At 33.8% G+C, this 18,822-nt stretch overlaps 1 protein-coding gene across 6 annotated transcripts in view; it reads left to right on the forward strand.

The window, feature by feature from the left end:
• The window catches only part of LOC149793753 (E3 ubiquitin-protein ligase CBL-B-like), a 149,843-nt gene extending 131,852 nt beyond the window's left edge, over positions 1 to 17,991 (forward strand). For all 6 annotated transcript variants that reach the window (XM_089967730.1, XM_089967731.1, XM_089967734.1 and 3 more), the window contains one exon: positions 1,289 to 17,991. In XM_089967730.1, coding sequence (XP_089823856.1) covers positions 1,289 to 1,526 — 238 coding nt within the window. In that variant the 3' untranslated portion in view covers positions 1,527 to 17,991. The remainder of the gene's footprint in view (positions 1 to 1,288) is intronic.
• Positions 17,992 to 18,822: the final 831 nt, after the last annotated feature.

Consider the following 18,822-nt stretch of genomic DNA (forward strand, 5'->3'; position numbering starts at 1 on the left):
CTGTAATAAGACCTAAATATGCAGACAGACCTACTAACTCATGTGATTTCACCTGTAATAAGACCCAGATATGCTGACAGACTTGCTAACTCATGTGATTTCACCTGTAATAAGACCTAAATATGCAGACAGACCTGCTAACTCGTGTTATTTCACCTGTAATAAGACCTAAATATGCAGACAGACCTGCTAACTCGTGTGATTTCACCTGTAATAAGACCCAGATATGCTGACAGACTTGCTAACTCATGTGATTTCACCTGTAATAAGACCCAGATATGCTGACAGACTTGCTAACTTGTGTGATTTCACCTGTAATAAGACCTAAATGTACTGACAGACTTGCTAACTCATGTGATTTCACCTGTAATAAGACCTAAATATGCTGAAAGACTTGCTAACTCTTGTGATTTCACCTATAATAAGACCTAAATATGCTGAAAGACTTGCTAGCACACGTGATTTCACCTGCAATAAGACCTGAATATGCTGACAGACTTGCTAGCCCATGTGATTTCACCTATAATAAGACCTAAATATGCTGACAGACTTGCTAACTCATGTGATTTCACCTGTAATAAGACCTAAATATTCTGAAAGACTTGCTAACTCATGTGATTTCACCTGTAATAAGACCTGAATATGCTGACAGACTTGCTAGCCCTTGTGATTTCACCTGTAATAAGACCTAAATATGCTGACAGACTTGCTAACTCGTGTGATTTTACCTGTAATAAGACCTAAATGTACTGACAGACTTGCTAGCCCATGTGATTTCACCTGTAATAAGACCTGAATATGCTGACAGACTTGCTAACCCATGTGATTTCACCTGGCTCCTCTAGTCAAGAAATTAAAAGTAATTTTAAAGGCCCAAACATCTGTACTTGTATATAAAAAGACTATTCAGTACTGCTTGGGGGAAAAAGCAGGAAAGGGGATTGTTGCTTTTATTGGACATCATGTGTTGGTTTGTGTAGTACTCATATTGGGAGTGATGATCACTGTCACTAACATAAGCTGATCATGATATTTTGTTTCCACCTCTCTGAAAATTGTTCTGACTTACAGAAAAATAACAGCTGCCTTACTGAGAAGATCTTCATGAGGATAACTGATATCAAAATAATATTCTGACATCTGAGCTTTTGAGAGTACATTTAATAAGCATCTTGAACTTGTTATGTAATGGAGGTAACATAAAAATATAGTTTTATACTGTTCATTAGATATTTAAATGAGCAATAACAATATCAATACTGATTGTCTTTTTATCTTTTATTTCAAGAAAATTAACAGAACAGAAGGAGTCTGGTGATATCCCACTGCCAGTTCGAAGAGAAAAGTTACGAGAGAGCCAAGATTCCAACAAGGAAAACAGTGCTTATGATAGTCTTAATGAAGACTACATTGAGGAATTAGTAGGGAAAGGCTACAATAGAATGAAAGTTTACGAGGCTCTTCGAGTGTCCCATAATAATATACGAATGGCTGAAGAAATACTTGAGACCTTTGTTAAACAATAGAAGTAATGCAGATGCTGGATCAGTAGTAAATTCTTTCACAGTGAAAGAAACATTTTTTTGTCCCTTGCTTTTCATAGAAAAGGGGGACATTAAATTGTACCTGTCCATCAGTCAGTCCATTTGTCACAAATTGTTTCAGCACAATAATTCTGTTAATTATTAGATCTAAGCCAGATTTGGTAATGTAGATAAGTAGTAATGAAACTTTGGTTGAGTTTGATTGGCAGCATTCTGTGTCATTGTTTGGCTGAGCTGTAGTCCATGATTGTTAGACCCATTAACTTTAATATCCAGACAGTAACTCTTGTAATTGGTATTTGATTCATCCAAATTTGGTGTGCCACTTGGTATTAATAAGACTGAGCTCAAAACTGTCAGCATCTAGCATCTTTCTTTAGCAATCTGCTTGATAGTCAATATCCACCCACTTTATTTCTGCACAGTACATTCCTTAATTATTATTGGATTTTAACTAAATGCAGTATGCAGCTTGATTTTTTGTGAGATTTTGAATGAGTTTGATGGTCAGCATTTGGCATTGTTTAGCTGAGTTGTGGCCATTTATTGCAAGACTAGCCACTTTTGTTTCTGCCTAAAAACTTCCTTAATTATTGCTAGATTTTATGCAGATTTCTTGTGCCGCTTGATATTGATGAGACCTCGGCAGAGGGTTTGTCAGCAATCTGTATCTTCATTTAACAGAGTTATATCCCCTGGTTGACACTTTCCCACTTTTATTTCTACACAACACCTTTGATCATAATTGGATTTTAGCCAAGTTTGGTCGACATATTGATGATGATTGGATATTGATTTGGGGGGGGTGATTTTCAGCAGTCTGATCATTATTGAACAGATTGTAGACTCCTAGTTGTCAACACTTTTTCTTTCATTTCTGTGCAACAGCTCCATTAATTTTAATTGGAATTCACACAATATCTGATTATGATGAGACCTCAGCTCAGTTCATTTGTCAGCATTCTGCATCATTTAGCAGAGTTACAGACTGATTATCAGACAAAGCCACTTTTGTTTCTGCACATCACTAATTCCCTTATTGGATTTTAAACAAATTTAGTAGGCAGCTTAATATTGTTGGGACCTCAGCAGATTTGATTGTCATTGTTGCTTAGGTACATGTTTAGCACACAGCTGCATTCTTTGAATGAGTTAGGGCTCCCATACTTACTGTTTGAATGACCAGCTTTCCTCTCTTTATAAAAGCTGATTGCTGTACAACTTTATGTTCTTGACACCATAGCTTAATTTGATCCTTCAGCATTCAGTCAGCATCATTTACCACATTTGTGCCCTAGATTGGTGAACTCCACATTTAAGTTTTCACACAATAAATCCCTCAGTGATTATTGTTTCGATTTAAAGAAAATGTTACATGAAGATCCATATTCATATGAATTCAGTTGAAGTGGATTATCAGCTTCCTGTGTCATCATTTAGTGGAGTTATGGCCTCTGAATATTGATCCCACATTTTGTATTCAGCTTAATGTTGAATGAGACTTGAGTGAGCTGTCAGTCTTCTCTGTCATCAGTAGTGTCTTCCTTTAGAAATGTACCTTAATTTATTTTTACTCTAACACCATTGTCACAACTTTAGTGAAATGTGATTGGGAGAACATTTAATTCCTAGAATTTACTTATAACAGATAAGTTATAATGTTAATTCTTTTGGAGATTGCTGTTGTGTCCTAATGTGCTTGAGGATTGTTGACTTAGAAGGGTCATTGTTTGAAATGTGATTCTGGAACTAAAGAAAAGGTGCTTTTATTTAATGTTTCAGAATTGTTATACTCTTATCTTGTGCAGCTGTTTCTCTCTCTCTCTCTCTCTCTCTCTCAAATGTTGTGTAGTCCAGGGTGTATTGATTTCAGATTTTGTCTGGAATGTTTTTTTACACAGCTTTGTTTCATAAGGATTCTCATCTTAATGGAAAGGGTTATGAACTTGTCAGAATTTACAGTTATCCTTTGCTTTTCCCTCAGTAATGTAATTTTTTCAAACCAGTTTTAGATCGAACGAATCATGGAAGAATTACAAAAAAGTTTTATTTTATTACATTACCAAACTGCTTCTCAATATTCTTTAGATTCCTGTCATTTGTATGAAAGAGGGAATGGATAAAACATCAGGATTACATGTCTTGTGTGGAGCATAAATTGATCATTCAAAACTTTAATTGGATCATTGAACTTAAGGTAATGAAATAACTTGTACGTATTTTTTTGAGCCCTCATTAATAGAAAGTGAGACAGAGCTGTCACTATTTTGTTGTCTGCGGGATGGTCCTCAAGTCAGTGATTTGTTAAGGTTCTGCTTTAAGTCTTCAGCATTGCTTTGATTGTGTACTTGGAAATGGCCTGCTTGTTAACATAAAATTATTCTGTCTTACTCTCCTGTATGCAAATGGCCCACCTGTGTAGATTTCAAGGGGAAATGACAGAACCTGCCATTCTGGGCACATAGTGATTGAAATTATAATAATAATAAATAAAAAAATGATTAGCATTTAGGTTCAACTCAAGTTGTCAAATCGGCCTTCTGTAGGTTTACAAATAGCATTTATCATGTGTCAGTCACCTTGATATATGCTTTGAGATACTGTGAACATGGTTTTCCACACTATGATGTAACACTTAGCAATGTCATGAACTAATTCAAAGTCCCAGACTTTACATGATCAGTAGAATCATAGACTTTTGTTCCATTCACATTAATTTTATGACAAATAATACACTTAAAACAGCCAGTGGCATAAAATGTGCATATTAAAAAAGTTTTCAAACCATTTGCACACAAACATCAGATCCTGTGTGTAAAATTGTATGCACTTGTCATCTTCCTGTCAAATGTTTGTCAGTATTCAATTATCACTGCAACATTTATTGCATTTCAGAACTTTTACTTTCTGTTTTTGCTTTGAATATGATGATTTTAAATTTCTAACTTGGCAGAAAGCTACCTTGTATCATGTGCTGAAAAATAGCATCAGACCCATAACAACAACTTGGCAGTGAAAGAAAAATGTTCAGATAATACTAACAATTGTTTCCCATGTTATATGCATTATGAATCTTGTATGCTATTCTTGTACAGAAACATATGCTTTCCTATTACATGTGATAGGTATTGTAAAGATATGTTTCAGCCAGTCCAGTTCTTAAATCAGTTTCCATATAAGAAAGGTAGAAAAACAGTACAATAGGTAAAGAAATTGATAGATTTGTCAGTTTTCCTACTTGCATATGTATTTTCTCATGCAAGAAATTTTTGACTACCTTGGTTATTTTCAACAAAATTATTATCAAAACAACTCTTTTCATAAAGAATAAATAATGGTTTAGGATCATTTGATGTTGTATCCCCTTACATAATCTTTTTATTGAAAACATGGCAGGTGGTTGTGTAAAACCTCTGTTAAGCTTGGGAAGGAAATTCTATGCACAAGGGAATCATCAGTATTTAGTGTCATTGTTAAATATTTATAAAAGTAATCTTTCTCTGCCTCAGCATTTAGCATCATATTCTGATAAAGTTGTCAAAATTTGTTGTTACTGTCAAGAGATAGTTTGGTTTTAAATTGGTATTTTATGGTACAACAACATATGTAGGTTATTTTGTGTCAAGGCATTTGCCGAATGGTTGCTTACCCAAGTACACACTATGGTAGCCAATCCAGGCTGATCAAATGGTAGGATTCGAACCTGCACTCTGTCAGTCAGGAGTCCAACATGCCAACCACTGAGCAACTATGGTTCCTGTCTCATTTAGTTCCATTTTATGAATGCAGGATAGTGCATCAGGCCTGTTTTACATCCACAAGGCATTTCAGAAGATAGTTTAAGACAACACAAATAGTTTGGCAGCCAAATTAGACCTTTCTTTACCTCATACAAACTTAGTAGAAAGAAAATGTAATCATAAGGTCCCAATTTAATTTCACAAATTGAATGGTGATATGTAAACAAACATTTACTACAGTGAATTGGCTCTTCTTTTGAAAAAAAAAAATATTTTTGTACATAAAATGTATGTCTCAAAAAAAATGTGCACATGAATTTATGCTTTTGATACTAAACTCTTAAAACATGATAGGTTTAAGATAAAGTGTGTATGGATATGTATCTTATATTTTATCTGATTGTTTGTGGTTGATGTTTAATACGACTTATTACAGAAGAGTCTACACTTATATGTTTACTGAGATATCATATGACCATGTACCCCTGAGCTTTTAAAAATGTAAACTTTAAGTGATGTTTTTTTTTTTTTTAAAAACATTTTCTTGCATCAAAAACTGGACTGGTTCCAGTTTTGTGTTTAAATGGTTTTCATGTAACATAATATTATTCACAGTTTTGCCATATAGTATATCTATTTTTCATTGGTGATTTTCAGTGAAAATCTGATTTTTTGTAAACGATAACCTAATTTCATGTATATTACATATTTTTGCTGATACATCATTTATAAATTAAGCCTGCCCAACTAACACTACTTACAATACAAATCAAAATGACATTGTAAATTGGACCAATTATGAAAGTGTCACATTTTTTGCCCCTATACGTATGATGGGCATATTGCATAGACGGAGATGACCAAAATTGAAGTCAGGGTGGCTTTTCTTAAAGTTACTTAGGCAGGTTTATATTTTGGAAATTCATATATTTGCACACATTTTCAAATGTTTGTAAGGATTTTTTGCTTTTCTGTATGCTTTGTTCTGGTGTAGCGAATGGAGTTGTCTGAGACTGAATGGTCCGTCAAGGACTTGAAAAATCAACTTGTCCACTGGATAAGCTCACTTATGTGACCAATATAAATAGCACTATAAGGTTTTGGAAAAGTAAAATTAAATAGAAAATTGTTGTCATCAGTATCTTTGGAACAACATTTCCACCCCTGTCCACATTTTAAACGGGGACAAATACCTTTAAAATTTATTTGTACAACTTTGTCCAAGTTTCAAACCAGGACAAATATTTTTGAAATAGATGTGTCCATCCCTGTCCCAGTTTCAAAAAGATTTCCACATTCTTGCCTTTCCAACGTAAAGAAAAGAAAGAGCATTAATATTTCATTTTTTTAAAATCTGTCTCTTTTGCTTTGTAAATCACACTTGATTAGGGGAGCATGATGTATAGAATGTAATACATGGCACCCTCATTATCTTGCTATTCATGGAAGCCATAAGAGTGACCCGTGTTATAAGTGAGTTAGCATTATTTAGAGGTATGTGCCAAAACTCATTTTATTACAGTGTGTTAAGTCATGAAATAATGAAAAAGTACATTATAACAGGTTGACAATTTGGAGCTTTAATGTCATATAGAAACTAGCAACCCCAGTCATTTTTCTAATATTGAAAAAAACTGCAAACAGTTGATTTCATCATGAAGACCTGGTTATGTGCTTTCCAAAGAGTTTAGTTTTTCAAAACTGATGTACTACACAAAAGGTTATGTGCTTTCAGGTTGTAAAATATTCACAAATTTCTGGAATTATTTTCTTATATAAATGTATTCAGATTCTGTGGCAATAACATAGCCAAAGTAAAATGTTCTTTCAATAAAAATATTGTACCTATTTTTTGTAGCGGAGATATTGTAATGAAATTTGGCATACAGATGGCATATTTCCTGCTGAATTCATTTGTCTCATTAAATCTGTTGTCGGACTTTAATATTCTAATTTATAAATAAAATGCATAGAAAATATTTTCATAACTTGTATGTCATTTAATTGAATACACATATATGACCTTAACAGTAGCTCACATGTATGTAAAATAACTTCAAAAACAACAATCATGTAATGTTTCTAAATAAATGTCATTGGAATAATGTTGTAAGAAATTATTTCAAACAAATTGTGATGTTAAACAATTTTACTAATTCCTTTTTTTTCTTCTTCAAAATAAAAGCCAACAAATGAAGAATGACTGACAAAAACATGTAAGCACATATAAAAGCATGATCTACCCACATCCATTTCTTTCATATTCCAGCACAGGTCTTGCATATTTAAATTTATCATGCTGCTTTCAATTTCAGAAAATTCTTGGATGACCCATTGTTGATCAGTCAGTCGGTAATAAACTTGTTTGTCAGAATAAACTGCTTTTCAACAGTTTGTTTGTCTACCCTACATGACCACCGAAAGTATGCTTCCATTATACATAGTGCCTTGAACGTAACACGTGTTGCTTTGTCATCCTTTATTTATTTAGTTTTAAAAATTAATCTTTCATAGTTTGCTTCAAATTAATTCGCAACACTCTTCAAAATACAGGCCTAATGATTTGCTTATGTCTGAAAATTGCCAATGAAAGAATATTAGCAATTTTATCAGTATTTCGTGAGAAAATGCCCATTTTACAATATTACAACAAAAAACAATGAAAATGATTTTATTTTAAGACATGCATTTTTCTGTTCAGATATTTACAATGTCAATAACTTGGGCCAATTTAGTATATGAAAATATGTGCTCTGCATGTTCACTTTTGTATTTATACTGTCAGAACTGCAAGACACTACAATCATTGATTCATGTTCTTTAGGTACACCTATTTGTATGAAATGATTGACAAGTTTAGTTTTGGAACATAAATTCTTCAAGATTTTTCATTGTTGTCAGCCTGCTAGAAAATTAAAATATGACATACAATGTTGACACAGGATTTAAACTTGTGAAGTTTTTGGTCAGATTTTGCATCAAAGGAATTATTTCATTGTGTAGGAATATCATACGAACATATTCCAACCACTGACTTAATTGGTTATATCTACTCTGATTGGGCTGAAAAATTTCATGAATATTCACAAAGTTTTAACAACCCGGATTTTATAACAACAAAGAGATATAATGCTAATGCAGCATCATTATAGTTTATCTCCAGCAATGCATAAAATCCATTTCTTTTGACGATTAAAAAGTAATAATTACATTAATAAAGCATTCAGTAAATAAAAGAAAACATTTCCTTTACAGAGAATTTTAATAGCTTTTAGAATTTGTAAACTAGGTTCAATCTGATGACAAATATTGATGTTGGAAAGAAAATTCTAAACGAGGTATCAATTTTTGTCAGCTTTCCAGGTAAATAATATCATCAGCAATAGACTGGGGTTGCTGTAGAAACTATGAATTCCATAAAAATTGGGGGTGTGTGATTAGGATTTTTAACGTAGTTTTTAAGAATTTTTCAGTCATATTGCTACGATGTTTGCAGTGTGGCAGTTTATAGTGATGTCTAGCACTGGGGCATCGTTCCACAGACACGTAGCATGATGTTCCACCCAGTCACATTATCCTGACACCAGGCCAACCAGTCCTAACACTAGCCTCTTAATGCTGAGCGCCAAGCAAGGCAGCTGTTTGTACCATTTTTGTAAGTCTTTGATATGACTCGGCCAGGGTTCAAACCCACGGCCTCCCGCTTCCGAGGCAGACACTCTAACCACTAAGCCACTGGAGCGGTCCCATAAAAATTGGTTCCCTACAAAAAATTGTATGAGCTTTATGAAATTCGTTGAATAATGAACTCACAAAACATGGAAATTATTCACACTTGTTCATAAATTTGTGAGTGAAATGAGTGCTGGCATAAAATGTTCTGTGTACACTAATATTGTATGTATGCTTGTGCAAGGTGTGATGTGTAACATGTAGTAAGTATAGAACAAAGATACAAATAAAAGAAAAATCATTAAGAAAGCATCTTGGACATGTTTTTTAATGAAATTGGGAACCTGATTTGTTTTGCAAATCACGGTAGTGGGTACCAAATAGTAGGGGGCCTCTTGTGACCAAGTGGTGTAATGTGCTTGCTTTTACAGATCACTAATATCTCACCTCTGTCTATGTGGGTTTGAGTCTAGGGTTTGGCCAGTGTGGGTATGTGAGAAACCTTGCCAATAGCTTCCTGTGAGTCATTGTTTCTTTCTGTGGTTTTCCCATATTCTTCCATCACCAAATATACTGGCTGCCATGTATAGCCAATCATATGCTGAAAAATGGCATTAAACCCGTAACTACTAACCAGCCAGATAGGTAGACAAGATTTGCATATTTGAGGTGTGCGTGTTAGCTTGTTATCACATGTTACAGATTGTCAAGGGATCAGGCTTTTTATAAAATGCTACCCTCTATGCTTTCTTTTGCTAACTAAATTGTTTCTTGTCATTGTTGAAGCTCCAAGGATTTGAAAAATGAATTTTGGTGCATAAGTTAGCTTTGTTCATTATTTTTATGCTATTTTCTCTCAGTATTTTAGTCATTAGTGTGATTGTATAAACCATGATCATCAGTGCAATCTTCCAAATGAGAGAATCACCTTTTTTTTTTCATGCACTCTAACAGCAGTGGCAGACCTGCTGTTGTAGAATTGACTGTCGGATGGAAAAGATCTATGCTGTTTATTTGAAATCCAAAACGTCGACCAAATAATATAGACCCTGGTCATAGTGTTGAATCATGTGCTGGCAGATCTTGAGTTATGCTTTCCATAGATTGGTGTTTGTTATATACAAGCAAATATGTATCAGGTATTAAATTTGGTCTTTAAAAATGTTCATCAGGATTACTTGTTTTGTTTAAGAAGACATTTGTTAAATATCCAGTTTTTTTTTGTCTTCATACAAGTGAATTTGCAACACCTCAGCCATCTTAAATTTTCAGCGAATGAATGCCAGTCATACTTGCTTCTTTATGAGGTTTCGTAATGATAATATAGCTGTCATACTGTATTGCCAGTACAGTTTTCATGGTGATATAGCTGTCATACTGTATTGCCAGTACAGTTTTCATGGTGATATAGCTGTCATACTGTATTGCCAGTACAGTTTTCATGATGATATAGCTGTCATACTGTATTGCCAGTACAGTTTTCATGGTGGTGAAAATAGTACTTATATTTTATGACGTGTACATTTCTTTTCAGTAGTCTTGCATTACCATTATTTGAGTATATAGTTATTCTTTCAGGTAGTATCTATGGTTTTGGGTAAAAAATGAACTCCTTAAGATCTTGCAAAATGTGCATCTCTGGCATATTTAATTATGTCCAGTCAATTGGTGAACTTCTTTTTTTTTTCTTCACAATAGCTTTCAGCTTGCACTTTCATTTTGTCAAAGATGGTGGATAGTTTCACTTGACATAAGGAAGAAGTCTACTGACTTTAAGGGTCAAAAAGTTCACAGGTTGTAGTCACAAACTGAATTTGTGTAAGGAAGAAAAGTGATTTAAACACATATCCTTTTGTTCTACTTTATAGACCAGTACTAAACTTTGGGGATGCACTTGTGGTAACAAAGTAGTGTATTGATTTGAGGTCAAATTGTCACTGTTGATGGAAAATGAACTTTGTTCTGCACAGAAATTTAAGTTTTTTGACCATTTACATTCATCAAAGTTTGTAGATGGCTAACATTTTGGATTGGACCAAAAAACTATTGATTTTGTTGTGACTGAAAGAAGAAATGTGGTTTTTGCATAATAACATTGGTTCTAGAGCTTAAGGTCAGGAAGAGGTCAAAGGTCAAGGCTATTGTTACTTGGAGAAATATGTTTTGTACATAAACTTTTGTTCTAGAGAAATTTCCTTGTTCATACTTATTGGATGGCTACATATGGGTAAGAAATAAACTTTTAGATTATTGGGTCTAAGATCAAAATAAAATGTTATGGCAAGTCTGACAAGAAGACCATTGGTTTGCATTCACACAGCATGTTTAGTTCAAGACTTTTATGCTGTGACCATAGAGACCCATTGTTTTACATTCACACAGCATGTTTATTTCAAGACTTTTGTGCCGTGACCATAGAGATGCATTGGTTTGCATTCACACAGCATGTTTAGTTCAAGACTTTTATGCTGTGACCATAGAGACCCATTGGTTTGCATTCACACAGTATGTTTAGTTCAAGACTTTTATGCTGTGACCATAGAGACCCATTGTTTTACATTCACACAGCATGTTTATTTCAAGACTTTTGTGCCGTGACCATAGAGACCCATTGGTTTGCATTCACACAGCATGTTTAGTTCAAGACTTTTATGCTGTGACCATAGAGACCCATTGGTTTGCATTCACACAGTATGTTTAGTTCAAGACTTTTATGCTGTGACCATAGAGACCCATTGGTTTGCATTCACACAGTATGTTTAGTTCAAGACTTTTATGCTGTGACCATAGAGACCCATTGTTTTACATTCACACAGCATGTTTATTTCAAGACTTTTGTGCCGTGACCATAGAGATGCATTGGTTTGCATTCACACAGCATGTTTAGTTCAAGACTTTTGTGCTGTGACCATAGAGACCCATTGGTTTACATTCACACAGCATGTTTAGTTCAAGACTTTTGTGCCGTGACCATAGATATCCATTGGTTTGCATTCAGACAGTATGTTTAGTTCAAGACTTTTGTGCTGTGACCATAGAGACCCATTGGTTTGCATTCACACAGCATGTTTAGTTCAAGACTTTTGTGCCATGACCATAGAGACCAATTGGTTTACATTCAGACAGTATGTTTTGTTCAAGACTTTGTTAACATGACCATAGAGATCCATTGGTTTGCATTCGCACAGCATGTTTAGTTCAAGACTTTTGTGCCGTGACCATAGAGACCCATTGGTTTGCATTCGCACAGTATGTTTTGTTCAAGACTTTCATGCAGTGACCATAGAGACCCATTGTTTTGTATTCACACAGTATGTTTTGTTCAAGACTTTTGTGCCGCGACCATAGAGACCCATTGGTCAGTATTCTCCAGAGTGAACCATGCCCTAGTAGTGCCTACATGGAGACTGTCAACCAATGTACAATTCTTGAGGCTTTTTCATTTTCTTGTCAGCAAAATTGAAACAGATTTTAAATAGGTCAATAACCACCACCTCGCTACTAACCACATTGGCCATCTTGATGCTGACGTTGCTTTCCGTGACAAATTTCTCCGATGTCAGCCTCTCCTTATGTTGTGTTTTCTTCTCAAAGATTATACCAGTGCTACATGATTGATAATGGCACATGCAGAAAATAACAACGTTACCTTACCTACATGCAGTATTAGAAAATGTTTAATAGTTTAATGCAAATAAATAGAACTTTGTTTAAGGTATATAATAGTTAAGATAATGTCTTTCAAAAAAAGCAAGCCGTGGTTTTAAGATTCCTACTGATATTCCAACTGATCGGCTATTTTTTTATATATAGATTGTTGTAGTACACCATTTAAGTGTATAAAATGGCACAACAAGTAGTGAACATCGGTAATATAATTGTACATTAACCATATATAATTACATAGAACTCTGGTCCAAGTGCTTAATGCACAGACCCAGATCTGCCATCACATGACATATTGCTCCTTAATTTTTCAGATTTTATATTTGTAATACAGTGAGAGAGAACATTTTGCTATCATGCATATATTTGCTTATTATTCCAACTTTTTGCTAATTATTTACACACTTATTGTTCAATACATTAATTTGTAAAAGTAAGCCAAAGTGGCTAATTAAGTTTTGACCAGAGAATTATGGTCATTATGAGATTGTTTTCACAGATACATGTGTTCATTACTTTGTACAGCTATGTCAAAGATGTATGTCAAATGTTAATTCATGAAGAGATGTAGGAATAGTTCTTCAAGTTTCTTTTTTACTTAAAAAGGTGCAGGACAAATGTGTCACCTATGCCTACCGCAGACAATTAGGGCCTCATAAATATTCTGTAAACTAAAAGGTCATTAAAGGCAAAATGGTCATGAATATTAAAAAAACAAATATGACATCAAACTGATTTTAATGTTCATTTGTTTTGGATTTTTTTTCTTTCTTTATATTCCAGGCATGGATTATTCTCACCTTTTTCTGAAATAAAATGAACTTGAAGAAAAACTTTGTTTAGGAAAAAATTATAAAGACTATTAGCCACTCTATCATGTTAGACTATTAGCCACTCTATCATGTTAAAGTCTTATATCAAGTGAATTAAATATACCTCATTGACTAACTTTTCTTCTGTATTTTTGGTACTGATATCTTGCCATATTCAACATATGATATGAACTCACTTGATGTCAGATCAAGTGAGTTGATGGTATAGCTTTGTGTGTGTCATATGGTGTCCTATATTTTCAAATTCTTAAATCAAAGAAAAAATGTCAGCCAAGTTTGGTGTAAAATTTCAGCCAAGTTTTGGTGGAAAGTTTCAGCCAAGTTTGGTGAGAAGTTTCGGCCAAGTTTGGTGTAAAATTTCAGCCACGTTTGATGGAAAGTTTCAGCCAAGTTTTGGTGGAAAGTTTCAGCCAAGTTTGGTGAGAAGTTTCAGCCAAGTTTGGTGGAAAGTTTCAGCCATGTTTGGTGAGAAGTTTCAGCCAAGTTTGGTGAGAAGTTTCAGCCAAGTTTGGTGGAAAGTTTCAGCCAAGTTTGGTGAGAAGTTTCAGCCAAGTTTGGTGGAAAGTTTCAGCCAAGTTTGGTGTAAAATTTCAGCCAAGTTTGGTGGAAAGCATTCAGATGGAGACCTTTCAGGTCTATACAAATGCTGTCCATCCATCATCATTGCTAAAAGCCTTTCAACAGATTGCCAAAAATGGCTAAACATAGTTGACAAAATGTGACATAATGCATCCCAGCATGGAGGCCTTTAACTTCTTTACAAATGTTACTGATTTGCCTTCACATGTAGCCACCATTACTAGAAAAAGAAAAACTTATAAATTTCTCGAAACCCATTCAACAAAAATTTGATCAAATCTGACAGTGTTCTGGTGTTAAGGCTTTTAACATTTTTACAGATGATGCATATTGATCATCAAGTATGGCCACAAGACAGAAAATCCTCCAAATGAACTCTTCTCAGAAACCCTGAATAAAAGTTAACTAAATTTTAGAGAAGCCATCCTTAGATAAAGTCATTTTAACTTCTCTTTTTTTTATACAATTGGCCATCAGATGTTGCCACCAGTGGAATCACTTTTAAATGACTTATGCAAAATCCACTGAACCCACTCGACCCATTTTGATAGCATTCTGGCATGAAGGGTTTCAAGTTGGTACAGAATGCTGCCAATTTGTCATCAGATAAGGCCAGTTACTAAAAACAGGAAAACCTTCAAATAACTTGTACTCCAAAAAGTTCTCAGCAAAATTTGAAATAATTTGGCAGAAAGCATCCTGGCATGAAGACATTTCAACTTTGCACTTCTGATCCTTACCCACAATTCAATATCGCTGTTGTTACTAAGTAGCGAAACCTTTCAATGAAATCTGCTCAAAAACCAGTCTGTAGCAGTCTACCAGATTTCACAGAAAGCATTCTGGCTTAAAACCTGATATGCCATCCACTATGGCCACAATTGCTAAAAATAATACAACTTTTTAAATACCATAAAGTGTCTTACTGACCCAAATTTTGGTATTGGCTGATATATGTTGTATCTGCTTGTCATGTGAGCATTCTCAGGCCCACTCATTGTAGCTTGTTTAATGGAGTGGAGGAGAGCTGTTGTACTGTTGTTGGTGTCTAGGTCAAATTCCACATGGATAAAATCATATGCCAATGTACAGCCTAACTGTATAGGGTGGGGTTTGTAATACTTATCACTTGGTTAAGGAGCTAACCTTAAACATGTCCGTTAGTTGTAAATTCTTGGGTAAGTTTCTGTATTCAGCTCAGGTGTTTTTCACACTATACATATTGCTATACTTGGAATCATTAAGGATATACATCTTGACATGTAATACACCCTCAACTCAAACATAGGTCACATTGACTTATCATTTACACTTTGATCAGATTTTCATGTTTTAACTCTTCTTGCTTGAATCATTGAGCTAGGCGATTGTGTACATCTCTCACCACCATGCCTATACAAATAAGGTCCCTTTGACCATCATTTACATTTTAATTCATAGTTTAGGTACTTGAATTTAGCTTGTGAAAACTTTTTTTTTTTAAAGTTATGTCTAAATTTATGAAACTTGGTAAAGGAATGCCTCTTGATGGGTACAACTCTTTTGCAAAAGTAGGTCATTATAACCCATATTGTGTGCTTCACTGGCTTTGGTTAAATTTTGTATTTGTTCATTTATCAGGTACTGTTTATGCTAGAATCAGGAAATTGATAGAATAATGATTCTTATCTCAGTACTATACTCTTACAAGAAAATTGGCACATTGTGACCTACAATTCACATGTTAGTAGCTTAGGTTAAGTCTTTGAGTTTATTAATGACCAAATGAGTTTTTGGAATATTGCATGCATACTATCCTTCCTAAAAATAATGAATTGGTGAAGGGATGCTTCTTGATAATTATTACACATATTACAAAAATAGGTCTATGTGACCTGTATTTTAATGCTTCAGTCACTTTGAAATGTTGTGCATGAAGTTCTTTATTGAGTGCTGTTTGTGTTAAAATTGTAACACTTCACAATTGAGATTACACCTTTGTACTGTGACATCCATTTGATGCTTTACTAACATAAGGATTTGTGTTAGCTCAAGATTACATAAACCTTTCCATGTTACATACTTTGTAACGTACATAGACGGACCTTTTCTGAATGGTGCAGACGAAACTAGGAATAAATATGTTTAATCAGTATAAACTTTCCATTTTAATGATTGTATTTTGTGATGTGATACCAGAAACGAGTTAATTGTGTATTGTACATGTGAATGAATGTAGGAATTAGATGAGTAAACTGTGTGCTTTTAAACAAGACCTTGTCTTGAATAAAGGTAATTACTAATGCATGACCTATGCTTCAAATACTGGCTGCCAATCAGTACCTGTCTTTCACAAAGTAAAATATGGCTTGTATGGGGTGGACAGAGATTACTAGTTCTGAAGCATGTTTGAAAACAATGTTAAGAAACAGCAAAGCAAAATAATCTCTGGTTTTTATCACTTTGTTAATAGATAGTACCTGTACCTAGTCTTCATAGAATGTAATGTTCTTTTTTAAATTCGTTTTTGTCATCTGTGCCTTGTTGCAGTATGTATATGGTTTATTGGCATTTCAGCACAATACTGGCTATAAAGTGCAAATTAAAAGTTAGGTTTGAAAAAGGTAAAGATAAAAAATTGCATAAGCAATATGATAATGTAATCTAAATTATTTATTGCATGATAATAATGTATCCAACAGCAGCTGGATAGTACTGGAAGCTTCAAAGAGGTTACATAATGGTTGATTACATTATGATGGTACATATGCCAGCCATTTGTTACTTGAGAGATTGACCATAATCGGACTTTTCCAACAACTTCTAGAGGTCAGTGTTTTAAACCGATAGAATTTTTTTTTATAGAGATCATTGTTTAAGCTGATACATACTTCATATGCAGTCTGTATTTTAAGCTGATCCACACCTTTTGGTTAGTTGTTGAAAGAATGAGACAATAACATTGTGAAACATTGTGAAGCAAACCTTCCAGATATTTGCTTGCCCAGGAATCATAAAATGTCTCCAGTTAAGATCATATTCAAACTAAATTTTGTCACAATTTTAGCAAAGAATGCAGTTAACTTAAAGGTTAAAAGGTAAAATATCTGAACCAAAACAAAATTAACTTGGCAAGACTATGTTTTTTTGATAATTTAAATTAACTTGGCAAGACTATGTTTTAGTAATAATTTAAATTAATTTGGCAAGACTTATGTTTTTTTGATAATTTAAATTAACATGGCAAGACTATGTTTTAGTGATAATTTAAATTAATTTGGCAAGACTATGTTTTTTTGATAATTTAAATTAACATAGCAAGACTTTTTTTTATTGAAAGTTTTGTTATTCAGCAACTTTGTTATTCAGCATTCTGTCAAGTTCAAAAGATTTTTGAATATTAGACCTTCAGCTTTTAATAGCATTTTATGGCCCACCGTGACAGTAGTGGGGATATATAACTTTACCTCCTTCTGTCCATCCATCACACATTGGCTATGTTTTGCATTTCATCAGGTTTCAGGCACTGTTGCTGGAGGTCCCTGTAATCCATGAATGCATTTATTTTATTTATTATTGTCTTTCTTTTTGGTGTAAACATGAATCCCGAATCTGTAAGACATGTAACTGTTTTAAGTCTTTGTACATGCACACATTTCACAATTTGTGAAGAAGTGCATGCTTGATTTAATATTTTTTGACATATAAAAGTTGGTAACATACAAGATGTACATATTTCATCAATGGTTCAAGTTTCAGAATTCATATTTACTTTAAAAATATTTGTTTAATGCTATTTCCCTCTATAGCCAATAAAAGTTACTGTGTTTATCATTAGAAAATGTCATTATATTTGAAGTTTGACATATTTCTCTATAGCTGATAAAAAGTTATTGTGTTTATCATTAGAAAATGATGTCATTATATTTGATGTATGACATATTTCTCTTATCTAATAAAGTACGAAATGTGAAAAAATGTATTGATTTTACTTTTGGGTCTGCCCACGATTATCATCCCCATTAAAGAAACAGTGGAAGATATTAATTATGTATTGCTTCCCGAGACTATACTGTGTATTTGTTTATAATGTTAATGCAGATTGCCTAGGCACAGTCTGTATCGTACGTGTGCCAACACTTTGCTGTTCACTTGAAGTCATTGAATTATCATCTTTGATTTGCTAGTGCATTCCAAGTTCATGTTGGTAGTTAGGCACAAATTATACACATAAAATATAGATAGTGCATGCACATCAATATGCAATAGTTTTGGCATAGAGACAGCACTTGGATCTCTTTGTATCAATAGGGTAAGTATCCATTCTCTTTTTATCAGATAAATAGTTTGAATTACTAATAATACAGTGTAGCATGATGTTTCTAAAATTAGTAACAATGTATGGTTCAACTGGCTTTTTTTTAAAGGTCATTTGGAATATCCTTGTCTGTTTTCCGATGCAAGTCAAATCACCTCAACTCACTGAAAGAGACTTGGAGGTAATAATAGGGATACTTCCCAAATTGTTAAGTTTTTGGGCAGACTAGCAAATCCAGATTTATATAAAAATTATGGTAATCAATGGAATACCTGCTATTTTAATTTTTTTAAAATGTCTTACACGAAAGTTTGCATCTGTCAGAATAAAACCCCAAAGAGGTTTGTTACAAGTAAAATTAAAGGTATCAGACAGTAGACAGGGAGGAGTTTGTGGCATGGACCCTGGCCAAGGACAAGCGTGGTTTAAATGATAAATAAACTCGCCTCTGTTTAGAGAAGAGCGTGGACATATGCTTGTGTCCCAACTGA

Source organism: Sinohyriopsis cumingii, chromosome 8 (assembly GCF_028554795.1).
Source record: "Sinohyriopsis cumingii isolate HCF-2022 chromosome 8, ASM2855479v2, whole genome shotgun sequence".
Lineage (NCBI taxonomy): Eukaryota > Metazoa > Mollusca > Bivalvia > Unionida > Unionidae > Sinohyriopsis > Sinohyriopsis cumingii.